The sequence below is a fragment of the Strongylocentrotus purpuratus genome, unplaced genomic scaffold, assembly GCF_000002235.5.
Source record: "Strongylocentrotus purpuratus isolate Spur 01 unplaced genomic scaffold, Spur_5.0 spur5_scaffold_10, whole genome shotgun sequence".
Taxonomy (NCBI): Eukaryota; Metazoa; Echinodermata; class Echinoidea; order Camarodonta; family Strongylocentrotidae; genus Strongylocentrotus; species Strongylocentrotus purpuratus.
Window position 1 is genome coordinate 18,347,643 of NW_022145595.1, and position 18,123 is coordinate 18,365,765.

Here is an 18,123-nt window from a genome sequence, read left to right on the forward strand (position 1 = left end):
GTAACTTAACACAATCGATGTACCATGAACATGATAAAGATATCAAATCAAACAATTATGTAACTTATTTTAAGTTTTAAAAGGAAAGACATGATTTTAATAATCCCAGCGTATTTGACATCAGAGACTTGCTGCGGTTGTAACCGCTTAGGGCAGTCAAAGGACTAAGGCATCATCACCAACCTCTACTTTGTATGCGTGTGTGTGTGTGTGTGTGTGTTTGTGTGTTTTATCTGTTTATGGATAATTGGATAATTGAAGAAAAAAATGGCTGTTTTTGTTCAAAACACTATTTTATTCCTCACCTAGCAACTTGGCGCAAGTGAGATCTGGCAGTCTTGTAAAGATTGTCCGATGTTCAGTCATGCATGCAGAGATTTAAATAAAAATGGTACCTAATTGTATTGGGACGATAACTCTATCAAGACATATCATGAAACTCATGATTAAATATTCATACTTCAAACAATACAACTTTTAAAACGTGGGACATTTTTTCTGACTCACTTTGTATGTGTCCTCTGGTATCCACACCTCCTGTATTAAATCTGCGTTGTACATTTCGAGATGCCGCCGTGAGGGACCCGCACGGGCAATATTCATGTTAAATGGCCCCGGACGGCAGACGCCTGTGAGGGAGTTTTAGGGTACACGTACGGACAGGCGCGCCGGAAGCATTTTGGTATTGGGGGGGGGGGGCAAACGTTCCAGGGGGCTCACCTTCCAGGGGCAGTGGCGTAATGAGCACAAAGGTTTGGAAGCCCCGGCAGGGGCGTCAAGGGGCCAACCCCCCGAAAGCTTAGGGTTTTTAGGCATTACATTGGGTCAGATAAGCATATTGATATACCTTATTTGCGGTTAAAAGACATCCAGGTGCCTTATTTAAAGCAATTGATATGATTCGGAAGCTAAGGAGTTTCAGGTATTTAATAACGGTCAAATGAGCATTTAGGGGCCCGCCTTAGGGCCCTTGGAGGGGGTCCAGAGGGCAGAGCCCCCGAAAGCTCAGGGGTTTTAGGTATTTAATTACGGTCAGATGAGCATCCAGGGGCCCTATTTAAGGCAATTGATGTGGCCCGGAACCTAAGGGGTTTCAGGTATTTGATTACGGTCAGATGAGCACCCATGGGCCCACCTAAGGGCCTTTGGTAGCGGTCAGGGGGGAGAGCCCTCGGAAGCTCAGGGGTTTTAGGTATTTCATTACGGTCAGATAAGCATATTTTGATACCTCATTTGTGACATTGGCAGGTCTCTATTTTTTTCTCTCTCTCGTTTTTTCTTTATCTCTGTAACATACTTTTTCAAAAAGTGAGGGGGGCTCGAGCCCCCGAGCCGAGCCGTTTCTTCAGGCCCTGATTTAAAGGCTTCTAAATAAGCATATTTGTCGCCCGACTGTAAATTAGGGAATTTCTAATTTTCCAACAAACGCATAAAAAGGTATATAAAAGGTATCGGAAAATCATATCATTTCAGCAACATTTGTAAAGCAGTGGCATCGAATAAGAAATACCCCCCCCCCCCCATCAGTAAACTAGTGTTCAGGGGCTTATGTCTTATCACCCCTATAACAAAAAAACTCACGCTTTTCCATCCTCTCACAATATTTCCACGATATGCGCGTATCGCTATAATAAAAACCTCTATTGATAAATATAGGTGGCATGCGGAATGTTTAGGAAATTGAATTCCTGTTAACTTTCCTTTTCTTTGAATGAAATTTTATATGTGATTTAATTCCAGTTTTTATTATTGTTCTGTTCTTTTGGGTAAAAAATAAAAACCATCTTTACTCCTATACTGCATTTTTTTTTGGAGGGGGGGGGGGGGGGGGGGGGGTTTATTTTTATTTTTATTTTTATTTTATTTTTTTGGGGGGGGGGCAAAAATGCCCCCTGCCCACCCCCCCCCCCCCCCTACTTTCGGCGCCTATGCGTACTGAACCCTTGAGCACCGCAAGGCGCCAGAAAAGATTTTTCATGAGAATTGACCCCCCAAATCGTGATGGGTCCATCCGGGCACCGTCCGAAGCCCGCATGGGACCCGTAAGCTGCCCTACAAGCCCTTTACGGGCTTTCTACGGTCTCTCTTTCTCTCTCTCTCTCTCTCTCTTTCCTTTCTCCCTGTCTTTCCCTCAATTGCTCTGTCTTTCTTGGTCTCGATCCTCTCTTTCTCTCTTCGTCTCGATCCTCTCTTTCTCTCTCTCTCTCTCACTCTCTCTCTATTTCCTCCTCCCTCTCTCTCTCTCTCTCTCTCTCTTTCTCCCTATCTTTCCCCCTCTAATTCCTCAACCTAGTTTTCTTCTTGCAATTTCTCTGTCTTCCTTGGTGTCTCTCTCTCACTCTTTCTTGATTTCTCTCTCTCTTGTCCTTGATTCCCCTGTCTCTCTTAGTGTCCCTATTTCTCTTTTTCTTCCTCTTGCTCTGTCTTTCTCTTCATTCCTCTGTCTTGTTTGATCTCTCTCTCTCTCTCTCTCTCTCTATCGTTGTCCCTCTCGTTATCTTATCCTCTAGTTCTAGCTTTCATTCCTTTTTTCTTCTTGTTTTGTGAGTATGTCTCTGTCCCTCTCCTTCTCTCATCCTCTTTTTCTTCATTCCAGGGGGCCGGGGGGGGGGGGGGGCTCGGCCCCCTTCTCTAGGAAGTTTATCTTTATTTGTTAATAAAGAAAGGCCCCCTCACCTGGTGCTCAAGGGGAGGGGTGCGATTTTAAAATTTTCGGGGGCAAAAATAAATATTCACCGGCTGGCTGTTTCGTCGCTCATTAATTTCTCACGAAGTGGGCCCTCTCTTTGGCCCCCTCCCCTGCCGTCGACTGGATCCGCCCCTGCCTCTATTCCCCTCTCTTCAAAGATGTCCTCTCTCTCTCTCTCTCTCTCTCTCTCCCTCCATATATCTCCCCCTCTCTCTCCCCCTCTCTCTCCCCTCTCTTTCTCCCTATCTTTCCCCCTCTAACTCCTCAACCTAGTTTTCTTCTTGCAATTTCTCTGTCTTCCTTGGTGTCTCTCTCTCTCTCACTCTTTCTTGATTTCTCTCTCTCTTGTCCTTGATTCCCCTGTCTCTCTTAGTGTCCCTATTTCTCTTTTTCTTCCTCTTGCTCTGTCTTTCTCTTCATTCCTCTGTCTTGTTTGATCTCTCTCTCTCTCTCTCTCTCTATCGTTGTCCCTCTCGTTATCTTATCCTCTAGTTCTAGCTTTCATTCCTTTTTTCTTCTTGTTTTGTGAGTATGTCTCTGTCCCTCTCCTTCTCTCATCCTCTTTTTCTTCATTCCAGGGGGCCGGGGGGGGGGCTCGGCCCCCTTCCCTAGGAAGTTTATCTTTATTTGTTAATAAAGAAAGGCCCCCTCACCTGGTGCTCAAGGGGAGGGGTGCGATTTTAAAATTTTCGGGGGCAAAAATAAATATTCACCGGCTGGCTGTTTCGTCGCTTATTAATTTCTCACGAAGTGGGCCCTCTCTTTGGCTCCCTCCCCTGCCGTCGACTGGATCCGCCCCTGCCTCTATTCCCCTCTCTTCAAAGATGTCCTCTCTCTCTCTCTCTCTCTCTCCCTCCATATATCTCCCCCTCTCTCTCCCCCTCTCTCTCCCCCTCTCTCTCCCCCTCTCTCTCCCCCTCTCTTTCTCTCTCCGTGGTCAAGTTAGTGATGACTGGTTGATACAAAACGATCAAAATCTAAAAGTTTATTGTACAGATGATATGTTTACCGCAGGCTGTACCTCAGTGAATGATACAAGAAGCATTAGAAGGTATATCAGATATTTTGCATTAAGCTCGAGAATATTACACGATTCGGAGACGAGTGCAAATATTAGCGAGCTGAATGCACTATCTGATATATCACGAAATGAAGCCATTATTATTATTATTATTATTATTATTATTATTATTATTATTATACATTAACAATTGAACTACAGTGAAACCTAAAGGAATGAAAAGATCACTGTTTTCAAAAAAAATTATATTCTAAAAACAGTTCTATAATTAAAAATAAAGATTTAAAGTAATGAAGCTTTAGATTTAACAGCTGCTCAAGTATTTCATCTACAAAAATAATTTTTAAAATATGAAAAGTGTCTCTTACTATACGCGCCTTGTAAGATTTGAGAATAAAGCTGAATATACAAAGTCTCAAAAAGAATATTTCAGAAAGTAGAAGTTTCAGCTCAAAGGTATTTGGAGTGCCTACGTCAATCTAAGCATATTTATGACTTCGGATATAGAAAGAGTCATTTAACAAAAATAAATACATGATAAGAATGAGCACGGAAGAAGGCAAAATGTAAGGTATTGTACTGTTTATGTAATGTCAACGAATCTAAAATTCAAATTGTTTTAAAATAACATATACTAATTTCAATGATGTTTTGTTTTGTCTTCTTTTTGTTAATTTCTGTCTGTTGTACTTTTGTATAATTCGCCCTATAAATCAGTTCTAAATTAAACAGAAAAATGCAGTAAACACAGGACACAACTTAAATTACCCACCTTATTGTTGTAAAAGGAATCTTTTCCCTTTTCATTTGTTTTCTTGTTTCAAAATTTGACCTGTTAATGGCACTCTGTTTTGCGTTTCAGCCACTTAACAACGATAATTTATTGAAGGTTTTGTACAGAATTGCTTTTGTATTTAGTTTAGATTATGAAGTTATTTGAACTATCATACCACGTACGCATTGATTTATCTTATGTTTAGAATTCAGCAAAGATCAATTTCACACAATTATCTGAAATTATTTACACTTTAAATCATCTTTTGTCTTAAATTCTCATCGATCTTCGTCAACTTAATTAATTGACGAATTGATTACTTCCAAAATGACAGTCAAAAGATCGAAAGGCACAATATTAATATATCATCAGGTAAACAAATATACACCGGTAATTGGATATATTCCACTACACTTCAGGCAACTAGAAAAAGGCTACTTATTTTCAAGGTTATAGGGATACTGAATCAACATACAAACAAACGGTTTGTATCTATATCGAAGTAAAATAAATTTTTCTTCAATTTATTTTATTACAATTTAAAATGTTCTTGTTTGGTCCTCTGAATTAACATTTTGATGATTTATAAAGCAGTTAGGGAATATCAGCCCATTTAGTTTAAATGCAGTATGCATAACTTTTCGTCTACAAGTTGGCTGGTTACATATTTTTCGCACTGTGACATTCAGCTGTTTTATGCTGTTAATGTTATTTGTTGTTGATATCTTTGTTCTTTTCACAGATCTTTCTGTGCAGTCATCAAGAGTATTCAATTGAAGCCCAGCCGCTTAATAAATAGTAACAAAAAGGGTTCTCTATTTCCCAAGTTGGGTGGAATGATGGGTGAAGGGGGTTTTAGCTTCACGTGATGAAAAGAGGACACTTATTTTACTTTCATACCACATATTTTTGTATAATATAATTTGCTATGTTATATCATGTAAGGATAACATGTTTGTTTTTCTTGACTTTATGCGTAGCTATCAAAAAAGATCAGCCATTATTTTAGCTTTTTTTTCTTCATCTGCTATCTTTTAATTACCAATTGAGGAAATTAGATAAGAATTGATGTAAAATTATAATCACTGTATCACGGCTAACAATCGAAACCACTCTCTTCAGAATAATAAAAAGTGTGTGAGGATGAACTACTTTTTCTCTGGATATCCGTGTGTCTCAGAGTAGGCTTGAATTTTATTTATCAAAAATATAGTTATGGCTTGTTATTCCGAATATAAACATCTACATATCCGAGTAGTTTTATTAATAAGAAACATTTTTTAACGCATTTAAGATACCATTTCGCCAGACCTGATGGGTGCAGCAGCTGCTTGTTAGTTGTGCGAGTAAGAGGGAGCCTAGTTCGACGGAGCAGCAGGAGCTTGGTTGTACGGGGCAACAGGAGCCTGGTTGTAGGGGGCACCAGGAGCCTGGTTGTACAGGACAGCAGGAGCTTGGTTGTAGGGAGCTGGAGCAACAGGCTGGCCAGCAGGGGGATACGCCTGCTGAACGTTGTGTCCGGGAGGGAGCTGAGCAATTCCCGCCGGCTGAGTGTACTGGTCTGCGTAGAGACAATGAAAATTCAAGGAATTAGTAGTATAATTTTCCTCTCACATCAATAAATCACGATAACTAAATTGATTGTATAGTGCAGAGTAACATTAAAATTCAAAGAAAGTGAAAGGAAGTTCAATCAAGTTATCGATAATGAAGCGTATTCATAAAAAATAAGCACATTCATTTCAGAATATTAACCATAACTGTGAAGTATTATCATTCAAACTTGCAAAATTGTCGCCAACTTTGTGTAGATGTATGTGGACAAGTCCGAGGTTTTGTTTCCGATACGCTACCGACCACATTTCAACGATAATAGTATACCTCAAGTTTGTCACACGTTGAACAATATTCTAGTTGGGATCTGACAATAAATCAAGTAGAATTAATAATTTATGTGTTTATTACGGGGTTTTGTTAATACCATAAAGTTTAATGAGAAATGGAACAGAGAAGTACACTTGCTAACATTTCACCAACAATCTAGCATTTAAAGATAATAAGATGTACCAATTTAGGTATAATAAAACATCCCCCAATCCTTAGCTCTGATATTGCTAGTATCACAGTCTATACTTCCTACCGTTTCCTTTCTATATCAACTAGTTAATGGAAATACCAAGTTTGTTACCAAGTAACTATAGATTGAAGTTGAAACAAAAACACAAACAATCGTTATATACATACCGGTTGTCACAACCATCGGAATGTTCTGGTGGGTGTACTGCAAAGGAAATTGAAACAAGTACAAATAAATGTTAGATACAAACCAAATGAAATAAACAATGATAATAGCAATAGACCTGTTCTTCTTTTGTATAGTTTACAATACATGTGATCAACTAATACTCTGTTGGACAGCATTATTCTGGCTTCGCATCCTGTTGCTGTAGTGCATATCATGTAATCATGGCAATGAATACATGTTATCAGGTACCCATTACTTCAGCTGGATTGAGAGTAGCAAATGTATATTGCCACATGCCATTGGTGCAGGGGAATCATATCAATTTGCAAATGATGTCCTTTGACAGTATTAAATGTCTGCTGTGCCTTGCGAGGGCTCGTACCTACGACCTTCGTGGGTTCGTAGTTCCAGTGAAGTCATATTACTTGTCCGACTGCTATACTGAAGCCAAGCATATTATAATGATAACTAGAAACAAAAAACAAATCACTAGGACATTATTGTTTTAATCAATCTACATGTGTAACTTTTTAATAAGGTCTTGTTAAATATCTGGTTAAAGGAGCGTCTCTGCAAAGTTTTTGACGGAACGGGTTTTAAGGGGATGATGTTGACTAAAATTGAAAAAATTGCTGGAATATACTGACATGCAGAGCAAAACAACAACAAATCTCGGTCATTCAAAGTCTTTTGAAATTGGCATACAGCCTTAAATAAATTTAGTAGGGGTGGCAACAACCCCGTGCCACCTCGACCTTTGCTCACGATTGATGTTTCTTCCTATAGGGAGCTTTTGTTAAACCAAAGTTGCTAAAATGTACCTGTAATGGAAATTAACTGGAAACAGCTACAAATATAAGTGGTTGTATTTCCCTTGTGACAATGGATTCCAACATCTTAGCGTAGATTTTCCACTCTAAAGGAAAGGAAAAATAACATGACTCTCCACAAAAGAGAGTGGATGTCCACCCCTGTATATTTAGGGGTGATAGTACAAATAACTCACCACAGTGGTGGTTGTTGGTGAAGACGAGTGACAACAGGCCATGCCACCACAACAGAAGGCTGAAGCCACAATGGCTACCACCATCTCGATCAGGCCAAAGATGGCCAACAGTGAGTCAGATGCGATGCCTCCTTCCTGTTTTCGAATTCGAATAGTCATTTGTTTTAATTTCGTTTATATAATTATCTTCCCATTCATTTATTCATTTATCATTTTTTTACCTATTATTTACGTATATTTTCATTGTTTTATTTAGCTATTATTCCATTCATCCATTCATTCATTCATCCATTCAGTACATATATTCATATACACTGTTGGTCATAATGGTGGAATAATTTGTTTTAACCCAATTTATAGGTTGATTTTAACAATGATTTATTCCTATTAGATCTAGATAATAGTATAAATTCTCAGATTTTATTGAATAATAATTTGCGAGTATTTGTTTTGCGTGACTGCTAAAGCATATGTGTGCTATTATGCTAATTAACTAGGGGACCTACGTCCTTAAGTCATAACTGACAGTAATGAGGATTAATGCCTCACAAAAGGGCACTAATATAGCTGATCGACACAGTTTTTATTCTGGGGCCTCACAGTTACGAGGCCATTGCTTAGCCACTGAATCATGACACAGCGGAGGCTATATAGGGTACGTCGCCGCCCCCGCAAATACAAAAAAAGGAACAAAGAAAATGCAATAAATTATCAATAATTTTTTTGCATTTTCCCCCGGTCCACACCGTTATAAATTCCTCTGTAGGGTAATGCATTATGGATCAAGGCATGCCCACATAGTGGATTTTGTTATCCTAGGGGTGGGGGCAACTTGCAATGAATTATGGAAAATGTATTACATTTTCTTTCTTTTTGTTGTATTTGTGGTGGCGGCGACGTACCCTAGCCCCCGTTGCGTACAGTCATGATTCAGTGGCTAAGCAATGGCCTCGTTACTGTGAGCCCCTAGGATCAAAACCGTGTCGATAATAAAGGCACTTTATTAGTGCCCTTTTATGAGGCATTAATCCTCATTACTGTCAGTTATGACTTAAGGACGTAGGCTCCCTAGTTGATGAGCATAGTAGCATACACATGATTTAGCAGTCACGCAAAACAAACACTCACAAAATATTATTCAATAAAATCTGAGAATGTATACTTTATCTAGATCTATGAGCAATAAATCATTGTTAAAATCTTTCCATAAATCGGGGTCAAAAAAATTATTTCACCATTATGGCCAACAGTGTATAAACAATTATTTATTCATATTTATGCATTCATGTATTGAATCAATTCTTCATAATAACAAATTTGAAACACTTGAAATTTAAGAAAATCTATAAATGCATATGGAAACATATACAATAGCCAATGAAAATCATAATAACATTTAATTTAGATTGTAATACTGACAAGTGGAGGGAAGGATGATGGAAGAAATTATTTTTAAAAACCAGGCCAATAAAAAACGAACGTGTTTATATAAAAGCATTTATTCAGTTAATGATAATACTGTTTTAAAATATTGATAAGAATTGAAAAGCACAAAAGACGAAAAGCATTCGAAACTGATGGGGTAAAGGGACATAAAACATTTAATCTAAAGAATCATAGAGATAGATCAGTAATGTTCTGATAGGAACTTTGTCTATCAAGAATAAACCATACTGCAACAATCATTTCATGGAAGGTCGTATTAAAGAGAAATGCATTCCAGCATGCAGTCTGTATACATACCACTATTCCTCGATCACTGTCGCCATAGTTATAGTAATAGGGATAGTTACTGGTCAATACTGCCCCAATGGCACCAACAATCATTTGAGCAAAGGCAACATTTGCTGTGATGATACACATCGTAAGATAGCCGATGATCTAAGAAAACAACATTTTTAGAAATAAATTGTTAACGAAAAAAAACAACAGCAAAACAAATGAATAAAGTTTATGTTAATAGCGGAACCGATGTATTATTTCATTGTTGTAACATGTGTAGTTGCCTATACTGTTGAGTGACACTATCATTTCCTCAGCTAAAATCGATTTAACAAGTCTTTAACTGGCCTTGGAATACATTTATTGTGTTTACACAGTGATCCGCCTCGAGGGTTGAAGCCGGGTTGAAGCCGCGAGGCGTGTAGCCTTTTGACAAGGCCTCGTGACTCTGGCTATTTCCCACCCCAATCAGCGGCTGAGATGAGTCTAGAGACCCGGGATGAACGAGCGATCGAGTGGCTTTAGCCGCGAGGCCTTTTGATTCTAGCTTTTACTGCTCTGCATGAACTATTCATGACTTTGGATTTATTGACCAATCAGAATGACCATCTCCCAGTTGATTTCGTTCGTGATTAGATCAATATCAAAACATGTAAGAAAAGTTAAAAGACGTAAACTAGTTTTGCTTATGAGATGAACATATACATGATTAATACAATATAACATATCCAAATCTATTTTACATGCAAAATTACAATAAAATAGGAAGAATTTGATGACTTGAGCTAACAATTGTAAGTGAGATAATTAGGCTTTCGCTGTATATAAAATAAACCAGTCCAACTCGTTTCGGTATTCGTACTACGTAGAGTTTAATTTGAACGTAATGAAAACTACATGCCGACGTCACGCGATGATATGTTCGGTGAGTGGACGCTACCATTTCGGTAGAGAATTCTAGTCGGAAACAATGGTTAACATAAGAAATCCAAACCATATTACTAAAGGCTACTTGGCTGGGCCACTCGCTCTGGCGTTCACTCGGGTTTTCGCGATAAGTCTCTTTAGGCTACGAGGCGTGTTTATGTCATGTAAACGGGATTCCAGTGCCGGGTTCAACACGCCTCGCGGCTTCAACCCGGCTTTAAACCTCGAGGCGGATCACTGTGTAAACACGGTAATTGATTGTGTGGGTGCGCAGTGCTTGGGTGTGCGGGTGCGTGTGCGTGTGCGTATGTGTGTGCGGTATATGTTTTTTCGCTGTATACATAATTATTATGAGTCCTCGAAATCACAAGAAACGCATACATGTAAAGGGGTTATGGGTACTGAATACATATTTATAAAAGAGACTAAACTAGTTATACAAAAATATACATACCACGCAAGTGTTCTTCTGCTTTGAACATATTCCTAAGATACCGGTAGGAATGTAGAACTAGGTGAGGAAATAAATAACAGCCATTAAAATCAAAATTACAAAAGTCAACTGAATTTTGATATATATATATATATATGCAAAATAACCCATGTTTTTTCTCTCTTAAATAGTTGCACTTATATTAACACGTATTGCTAACAGTAAACAATTTTTTTTTTGGCCTCTGTCACTTTTTATGCCTCTCCATAATTACAGTTTTGCTGAAATAAGATAAATATTTTTACAAAATTGCAAAGCATTTTTTTTGGTAGCGTGCACTGTGTATTATGCTCTAAACAGACACCAATATAATTACAGTTTAGTACTGATTTGAGAATTAGCTAAATGAAATATAGTCTAGTTTTGATATTTTTTTCTTTCTCAAACCAATCTTGTTTAAAGGTATTGCATAGTTATCGAATCTGTCTGTATAAAACCTCATGCCAAATTAAAGGGATAGTTAAGTTTTGTTGCAGAAGGCGCTTAACAAAAAAAAGTGTGAGTTAATGAAAAACTGAGTGTCAAATTTGAAAGAACATACAATTTAAATGACAAAATCATCTTTGATCAAAATAGGTTCAGAGACGGCTGAAATATCCATACATATAACGAATTATAATACTTGTGTACCACCACAAATATTAGATAATTTGAAAAAGCCGTTGTGAAACCGAAATAGCGCCTTTTACTTCGTATTTCAGCCAATACCGATGTTGGCTTTTTTGTTGGCATTTTTGTGTTGGTTATATTCGCAAAACCAGCCGGCCCATGTATTGTTATTTTTAAATAAATAATTAATTAACGGTCACCGTATTTTTTTTTAAAGAGAAGGTTGAGTTCTGGGAAGAGGTGAAAAATAATTTGTGAGCATTACTCATTCTCATTATGCAAGTGTGGAAGAACATCAGATAAGACATGTTCCCTGAAAAGCATTGCTCTTCAAATGCCTTCACATTCTAAATATGCATGTAACATCGTAAAAATCGGGGGGGGCGGCTTTTTACGCCACGTGTTCGTGTAGTCCCATATACATCTTTCTGTGTACAGTGTTTGTAACTTTACCAAGACTTGGCCAAATTTCTTATCAATTTGATGATTCCAGAACCTTGCAATACACACAAATTCTTATATGCTAAATGATCAACCTTTTCTGGTCGGTTCCACACCGTTTCTTTCACAATGCAATCGCATGACCAGAACTCAACTTCATCTTTAAGTGGAGTTGAATTTGTATGATCGCATCGACGAAATTTCACACATTTTGGGGTCTAAAATTACATTCATAGCAATTTTAGGCATACAGCCTTAAATAAATTTAGTAGGGGTGGCAAAGAGTTCTAAAAGAGCACTATAAATGATATATAGATAAAATAAGAGCTATAATTATGCACTTTGAAGGCATTTGCGGTTTGAAAACAGTACTCAACTATCCCTTTAAGTTAAATCTGCAAATCAGAATCGACTGGTTCGAAAGTGTTCTCGGCCTCAAAAGTGATTCATCAAATTTTAATTCATTCAGTTTATTAGAAAATTTATTTGAAATAATTTCAGGAAATATGAAAGATTACAGAATTGTCAAATGCGATTAATGTGTACAATGACAGAAGAGTAACAGAAAGAAGGAGTTTCGACAGGGTTGTTATGAACATTTACTAATTTCATCAAACTTTGGTAACATTTTTAAATTTTCAATTTCAGAAGCAAATTTTCTTAGACCTTAACTGAACGTAAACATGTGGGGCAAGATGCGAAGGTCCAAGAAAGCACATGTCTGTATTTAACACGCATAATATAGGCCTAAAATGTATTACAGTAAACCTCATACATGTGTACTTACAAACAAATGCAATAGGAATGTCAGGAAAGAGAGGAGAAAACAAAGATATATAATTACAGGAGACGTTTAAAATCGACTAAATGACGAAATGCACGCTCATGCAGTGTGGATTGGACTACACTATTGTACAGTGGGTATACAAAATTGTACCTAAATTCGGTAATTCTATTTCATGATGAAGAGCAATATGTTTTTTTATGTAATTCATAATATTTCTGCCAAGAGCGATTAAGCACCAGGGTCTTTAAAAAGTTTTGCTCATTACGCGTGACTGTAAAATGGCGCAGCGGACAAGTGAGCACTTTTCTTTATACGCACTGTTTGTCCCATAGCAATAATGCGTGGTGGTGGGATTGTGCAATAAGTCGTTGAAATTAATGTTCGCACATTTTACAGGGAATAATTGCCTTATGTTGATTTTTGTCGAGTTCTGGCAATCATGTATGGAAACAATTGGATACTCCAAAGAATAAAAATAAAAATGGCGACTTACCAGAACACTTGCCCAAATTCCCATGGCAACATAGCCTGCTGGGGTGCCAATAACAAACTCGGTAATGGCGACGACGATGCTCCCGATGCTGAGGGACAAATGTAGCAAACCAGTCGCTCTCCCGGCAGATCCGTTAAACTTCTGCGACACGCCACTCGTCGAGTTAGGGTTCTGCACCGTATTGGCATAGCTGACTGGAGCGGGCTGGTGGACGTAGACAGTCTGGCCCGGAACTCCGGGCTGGGTGGGATGAGACGTGGCCTGCATATCAGGGGTAACTTGCTGTGTAGGGTAAGAAGGTTTCGTAAAGACCGAACATGAGTTTTGAAGACCAATAGTAGGGATAAAACTTCACTTATGTTTGCAATTTGAGGACTGTATAGTGTTCCCTCTGGACTACCACCTCCTCACAACATTGACACGTGAGAAAGGAGGCGCCAATTGAGTGATTGATTAATTGAACTTTCTTTATTACTTTTTTGAAACATGCATTCCAAATAGCAGCCAAAGACTGAAACAAATTGAAATTACAAAAAAAATATATTAATTACATTAGAATACAATACATTTAAAATTGAAATACAGTTATATGCATAGTAACATACAAAGTAGGAATAAAATTGCACCTCAAAAATTAACACGGGAAGGGAAAAACACTGGGAAATGAAAAGGACAGACGACATCAGGTTTAGATAGAAGAAGAGGGAGAAATTTAGGTGAAGTTATCAAAATAATTTGACCCAGAACAATTATAATTTAGATTTATTGGCAGTAAGGTTTTGAGACATTATTGGATCAACATTGGCATTTTAAATAACGAAATAATTTCAACAAATGATTAGACATACTAATTGGAACACAAGGACATTGCAAGATAGCGAATACAAGCATGGTTAATCGATAAGTATTGCAATATATGAGTCCTGTATTCATCCAGTAGGACAACTTAAACAACTTAAACAATAACTATCCGTACTCCGTGCAACTACCCCCAAAACAATAGACCTACCTCTAGAATAATTGATTTAATCACCCTAAGAAGTTAATCACCGGATCACTACCCTCTAGTTTGTTTGTCCAAGGAGGACATGTGATATATTTTAAAGCGAGACTGCACTACATGCAGTACATTCTTATGTTAATTGAGAGCTGATTTGATGAGATAACCAAATGGCAGTGACCATGCAGGGAGGTCTAATCCCTGAAATTACTTATGTCATTATTTAAGTAGGCTGTACAAATGTTTTACTTGAGTATTTAGTTGATATAAGAAAATATTTGGAAGCAAATGAATAGAATGATTTTTAATGATTGTTGATATCCCCTCTGAAGTGACCTATTTTAATAAAGGATAAGTACTAACAACATAAATCTGCAACATAAAAAAAAATCATCACTACCACACAAAGGATTAACGCTCCTATGCGGAAATGTCGACGAAAACTGACATGTTACCTCATCTCTAATTAAGGCATATGGCGTCATATATAACGACCTGCCATCGTAGGATGACTGTATGCATCCATAATGGCGTGCACAAGTGCACTCGAGTGTACTACGACGAGAAATGTACATTAAATGCAATGTTTGTTCAACAAGTTGAATAAAAAATATTGTGCACCGTTCGAGGTAATTACTTATCTCGTTTGTTTATCTGTCCATTTTAAAAAAACAAGAAATATATTTCAGTAGCCTACGAAAAAATGAACACCCATCGCCTAGGGCATAAATAAGATGTTAGTAAAATATACATGTTCATCCAATTATCGTACAATAGGAGGTGAAAGGTCATTATGGCACGATTTTTCTACGCTATGATTCGCATGAGCTATAATGATATCATCCTTCGATCGTGTTAAAATAACGCATGAGAGCCATTTATGTTTGTGTGCAAATGTGGCGGCCTCGCAGACTTTAATTCACCTATATATTAACAATATATCATTTATAATAAGTCGAGTTTGTTGTTTGTACACTTGTGTGAAGTACAAAAAGCGAAACTGTGTGACACTTATACAATGGAAGATTTAACAATTCGTGATGGCGACAAAAAAGATGACGCATATGATTTACCTGCATACAATGTGTAACCGTAGGTTTTTAAGGCGGTGAAGGGCCTTGCACACCGCCACATATCAATTTTTAAAAAAATAGACGATTGTGTTCTTTTCAAGTTCTTTCATCTGCTGCTCATAATCGGTCTTTCAAAGGATGTTTATCTTTTTTTCGTATTCATTTTGATTTTATTATTTTTGTTATATTTTCTGTGAGTTCTTTTCATATCATTTCTCTTGAATGTATCGTTATATTTAAACGTCTATTCACGGCATTCAATGCTGAAAAGCAGCTACTTTCTCGATGAAGAATGGTTCTAAGACCAAATTTAACCCCAAGAAGTCATCTTAAATTGACCAGCTACAAACATTTCAGTGCTCTTATTATTGTACTCCTTTTCTTTGTTCATTTAAGAATGTCAAACAACTTGATTTGGTGAATAAATAATAGTAAATAATATACATTTCTGAAGCGTTGCTTTTGACCAAAAAAGCCTTTCAAAGCGCCTACATAACTATTTATACCTTCATAGATTATAAGTTATAGATTACAGGCTATACAATGCCAAGTCCAAGCTTTAGTAAATGAATTATTAACATATGTACATGATTATACAAACTTCGTAGGTGTGAGTTCACAGGAGCTAGTACTTTATAGTGGGCATGGTTGAAGATTAATGATCTCCGGTTCAGGATATTGTGTAAACAGGAAAGATTAATTTTAAAGACCAAGATGTAAACAAATCCCCGTAATTCTATATACTTATCTGTAACCACGGGGACGTTACTACCATTCATACACGATATCGATATATATTTAACAAACATTGATTTCCAATCAATATAAACAACATATTTTTTTTTCGTAATGAGTTGAGAGGTAAACAGAGCAAGCAAAAAATTAATTCGTGTACAGTACGAAAAATGGGAAATGTCTTTTGCTAAATGGAAATCTCTCGTACAAAAATAAACCCAACACTACCCAATGAAAAGATGGCCGAAATGATGCTAATATGACTCTGTACTGAATAATTTTAATGAAATGTCACATAACGGATTGCCATTCAGTCTAGTACCAGCATTTTAAACAGTCATAATGGAGTGAGTATTGTTTTCGGCACTATTTAATGCTTATATTGTCCCAAATCTTCATAATAATCTGGAATACATGAGTATACTATTTCAATTTGTAATTGTATAGGTTTCAAGATTTGCAAGCCTACCCTACAATATGACACTTTTGAACTTTCCATCAAATATTACAAATAATTCGCGACGACCTTTCATAAGTACTATAATATAGAAGTAATCTTGTTTTCAACTCATTGGAAGTGAATATACTATACAAGAGAACGGAATAAGTATTGTTGTTTATAGTATCACAAGTTGTATGATTTTCATTTACAATCAACAACAAATTTCAACACGTAATACACATTTCGGTTTTGATCCTCTCTTGCTCATAGCTAGTTTGTCTCTTGATCGATAATCCCTACTTTCTTAGAATTTCTCCGTGATCAGAGTCATATCAAAGGATACAACCACACAAACTGCATCCTCACCATTAACACCTCTGTGTCCCAAATATGCACCCATCAACAAAATGACGACTTAAAGTAAAATTAGACATGATTTATGATCTCATGATTTGAATCATATCAGCGGTAAGATAATACTATATAGCATTCAATAAATTATTCCTGTCAAAACAAACTCAAATATAAATTTTGCTGGAACTATCGCGCTAACGGAGGAAAAACAAATTAGACTTACCTTGATTGTCTGTTTAAAATGTCTGCCTCAAACCAAGTCCTGTTACGATGCTGTAAAATCGCACGCACTGCAGTAGATATTATAATACTGCGTGTGGTATTTACAATAGAAAAATGGATCCCGGTTTTGTATGGAGTGATGAATGGGAGTAATAACAAATACACATTGGACGGATGATCAGTGTAGCGGGCGCTCCACTTGCCTTAACCCTAAAAAGGCCGGGCTATTTGAGGTCTTAGTACGGCCGGGGATGGGGGCCATTATGCCCCCCCCCCTTAAGATTTTGGCCGTGAAGCGGCCGATCCCCGCGAAAATGTGCACGCATGTCAAGTGAAGTGTATAAAATTAATTTGATAATTTAAATTTTTTGAAAAATTTACTTATTTGCATATTTATGGTAATTTATGCAAATAAGGTCATTAAATCACATTTTTACCAATAAATCATATATTATTTATATTTAAGCATTCTTTTTCACTACATATATTCATTAGACCATTTGGAATAAAAAGACGACAATTTTGTTTGGAAGAGCCAGCGTATTTCTTATGATTGTTATCTATTGTTTTGATAATTTCTTATGTATTTCATTGTTTTTTTAACCTATGTATTTTATTTATTATTTCATTTCTTACTACAATTCAATTACAATACAATTTTGACTCCCAAAACAACCACCTAAACTTATAACAAACCCCAATAACCATTTTTTAGGAAAAATTACATTTACATGTTTTGTACACAAATCACAAAAATGAGCGATTTTCGGGCTGACATGCAAAGACAAAAGGTCACGTGACCTTGTAACTGTTGGTCAGATTTTCAATTTTGTTTTAAAGATGCGCAAGACTCGAAAAAAAAAAGTCAGCGAGCGGCGGGGAGCCATCCATATGCGTTCCCGAGCAATCGGAAAAATCGTGGAGGGCCTTTTTAGGGTTAAATTTGACTTTAATAACATATTCAATTATGATTCCAAATAAATCATAAAAATCCCCATTTGGTTTGATTTCAAAATTCGAAAGTACAGGTAATTTAATTGTTTACCACTTCATCAATGTTCGTGTATATGTATGAAGTGTTGCAAACGA

The 18,123-nt window shown here is 37.0% G+C and overlaps 1 protein-coding gene across 2 annotated transcripts; it reads right to left on the reverse strand.

Moving 5' to 3' along the window:
* Nucleotides 1–4,598: 4,598 nt before the first annotated feature.
* LOC115921705 lies at nucleotides 4,599–17,153 on the reverse strand. 2 transcript variants are annotated; one of them, XM_030979673.1, is made up of 7 exons: nucleotides 17,036–17,153; nucleotides 13,209–13,490; nucleotides 10,840–10,896; nucleotides 9,480–9,617; nucleotides 7,737–7,871; nucleotides 6,730–6,766; nucleotides 4,599–6,046 (listed from the first exon to the last, which is right to left on the reverse strand). In XM_030979673.1, the coding sequence occupies exons 2-7, from the start codon at nucleotides 13,473–13,475 to the stop codon at nucleotides 5,844–5,846; spliced, it is 837 nt and encodes a 278-aa protein (XP_030835533.1). In that variant the 5' UTR covers nucleotides 13,476–13,490; nucleotides 17,036–17,153; the 3' UTR covers nucleotides 4,599–5,843. The 2 variants fall into 2 exon arrangements, with proteins under 2 accessions (XP_030835533.1, XP_030835534.1); XM_030979674.1 differs by lacking the exon at nucleotides 17,036–17,153 and having other exon boundaries at nucleotides 13,209–14,254.
* Nucleotides 17,154–18,123: the final 970 nt, after the last annotated feature.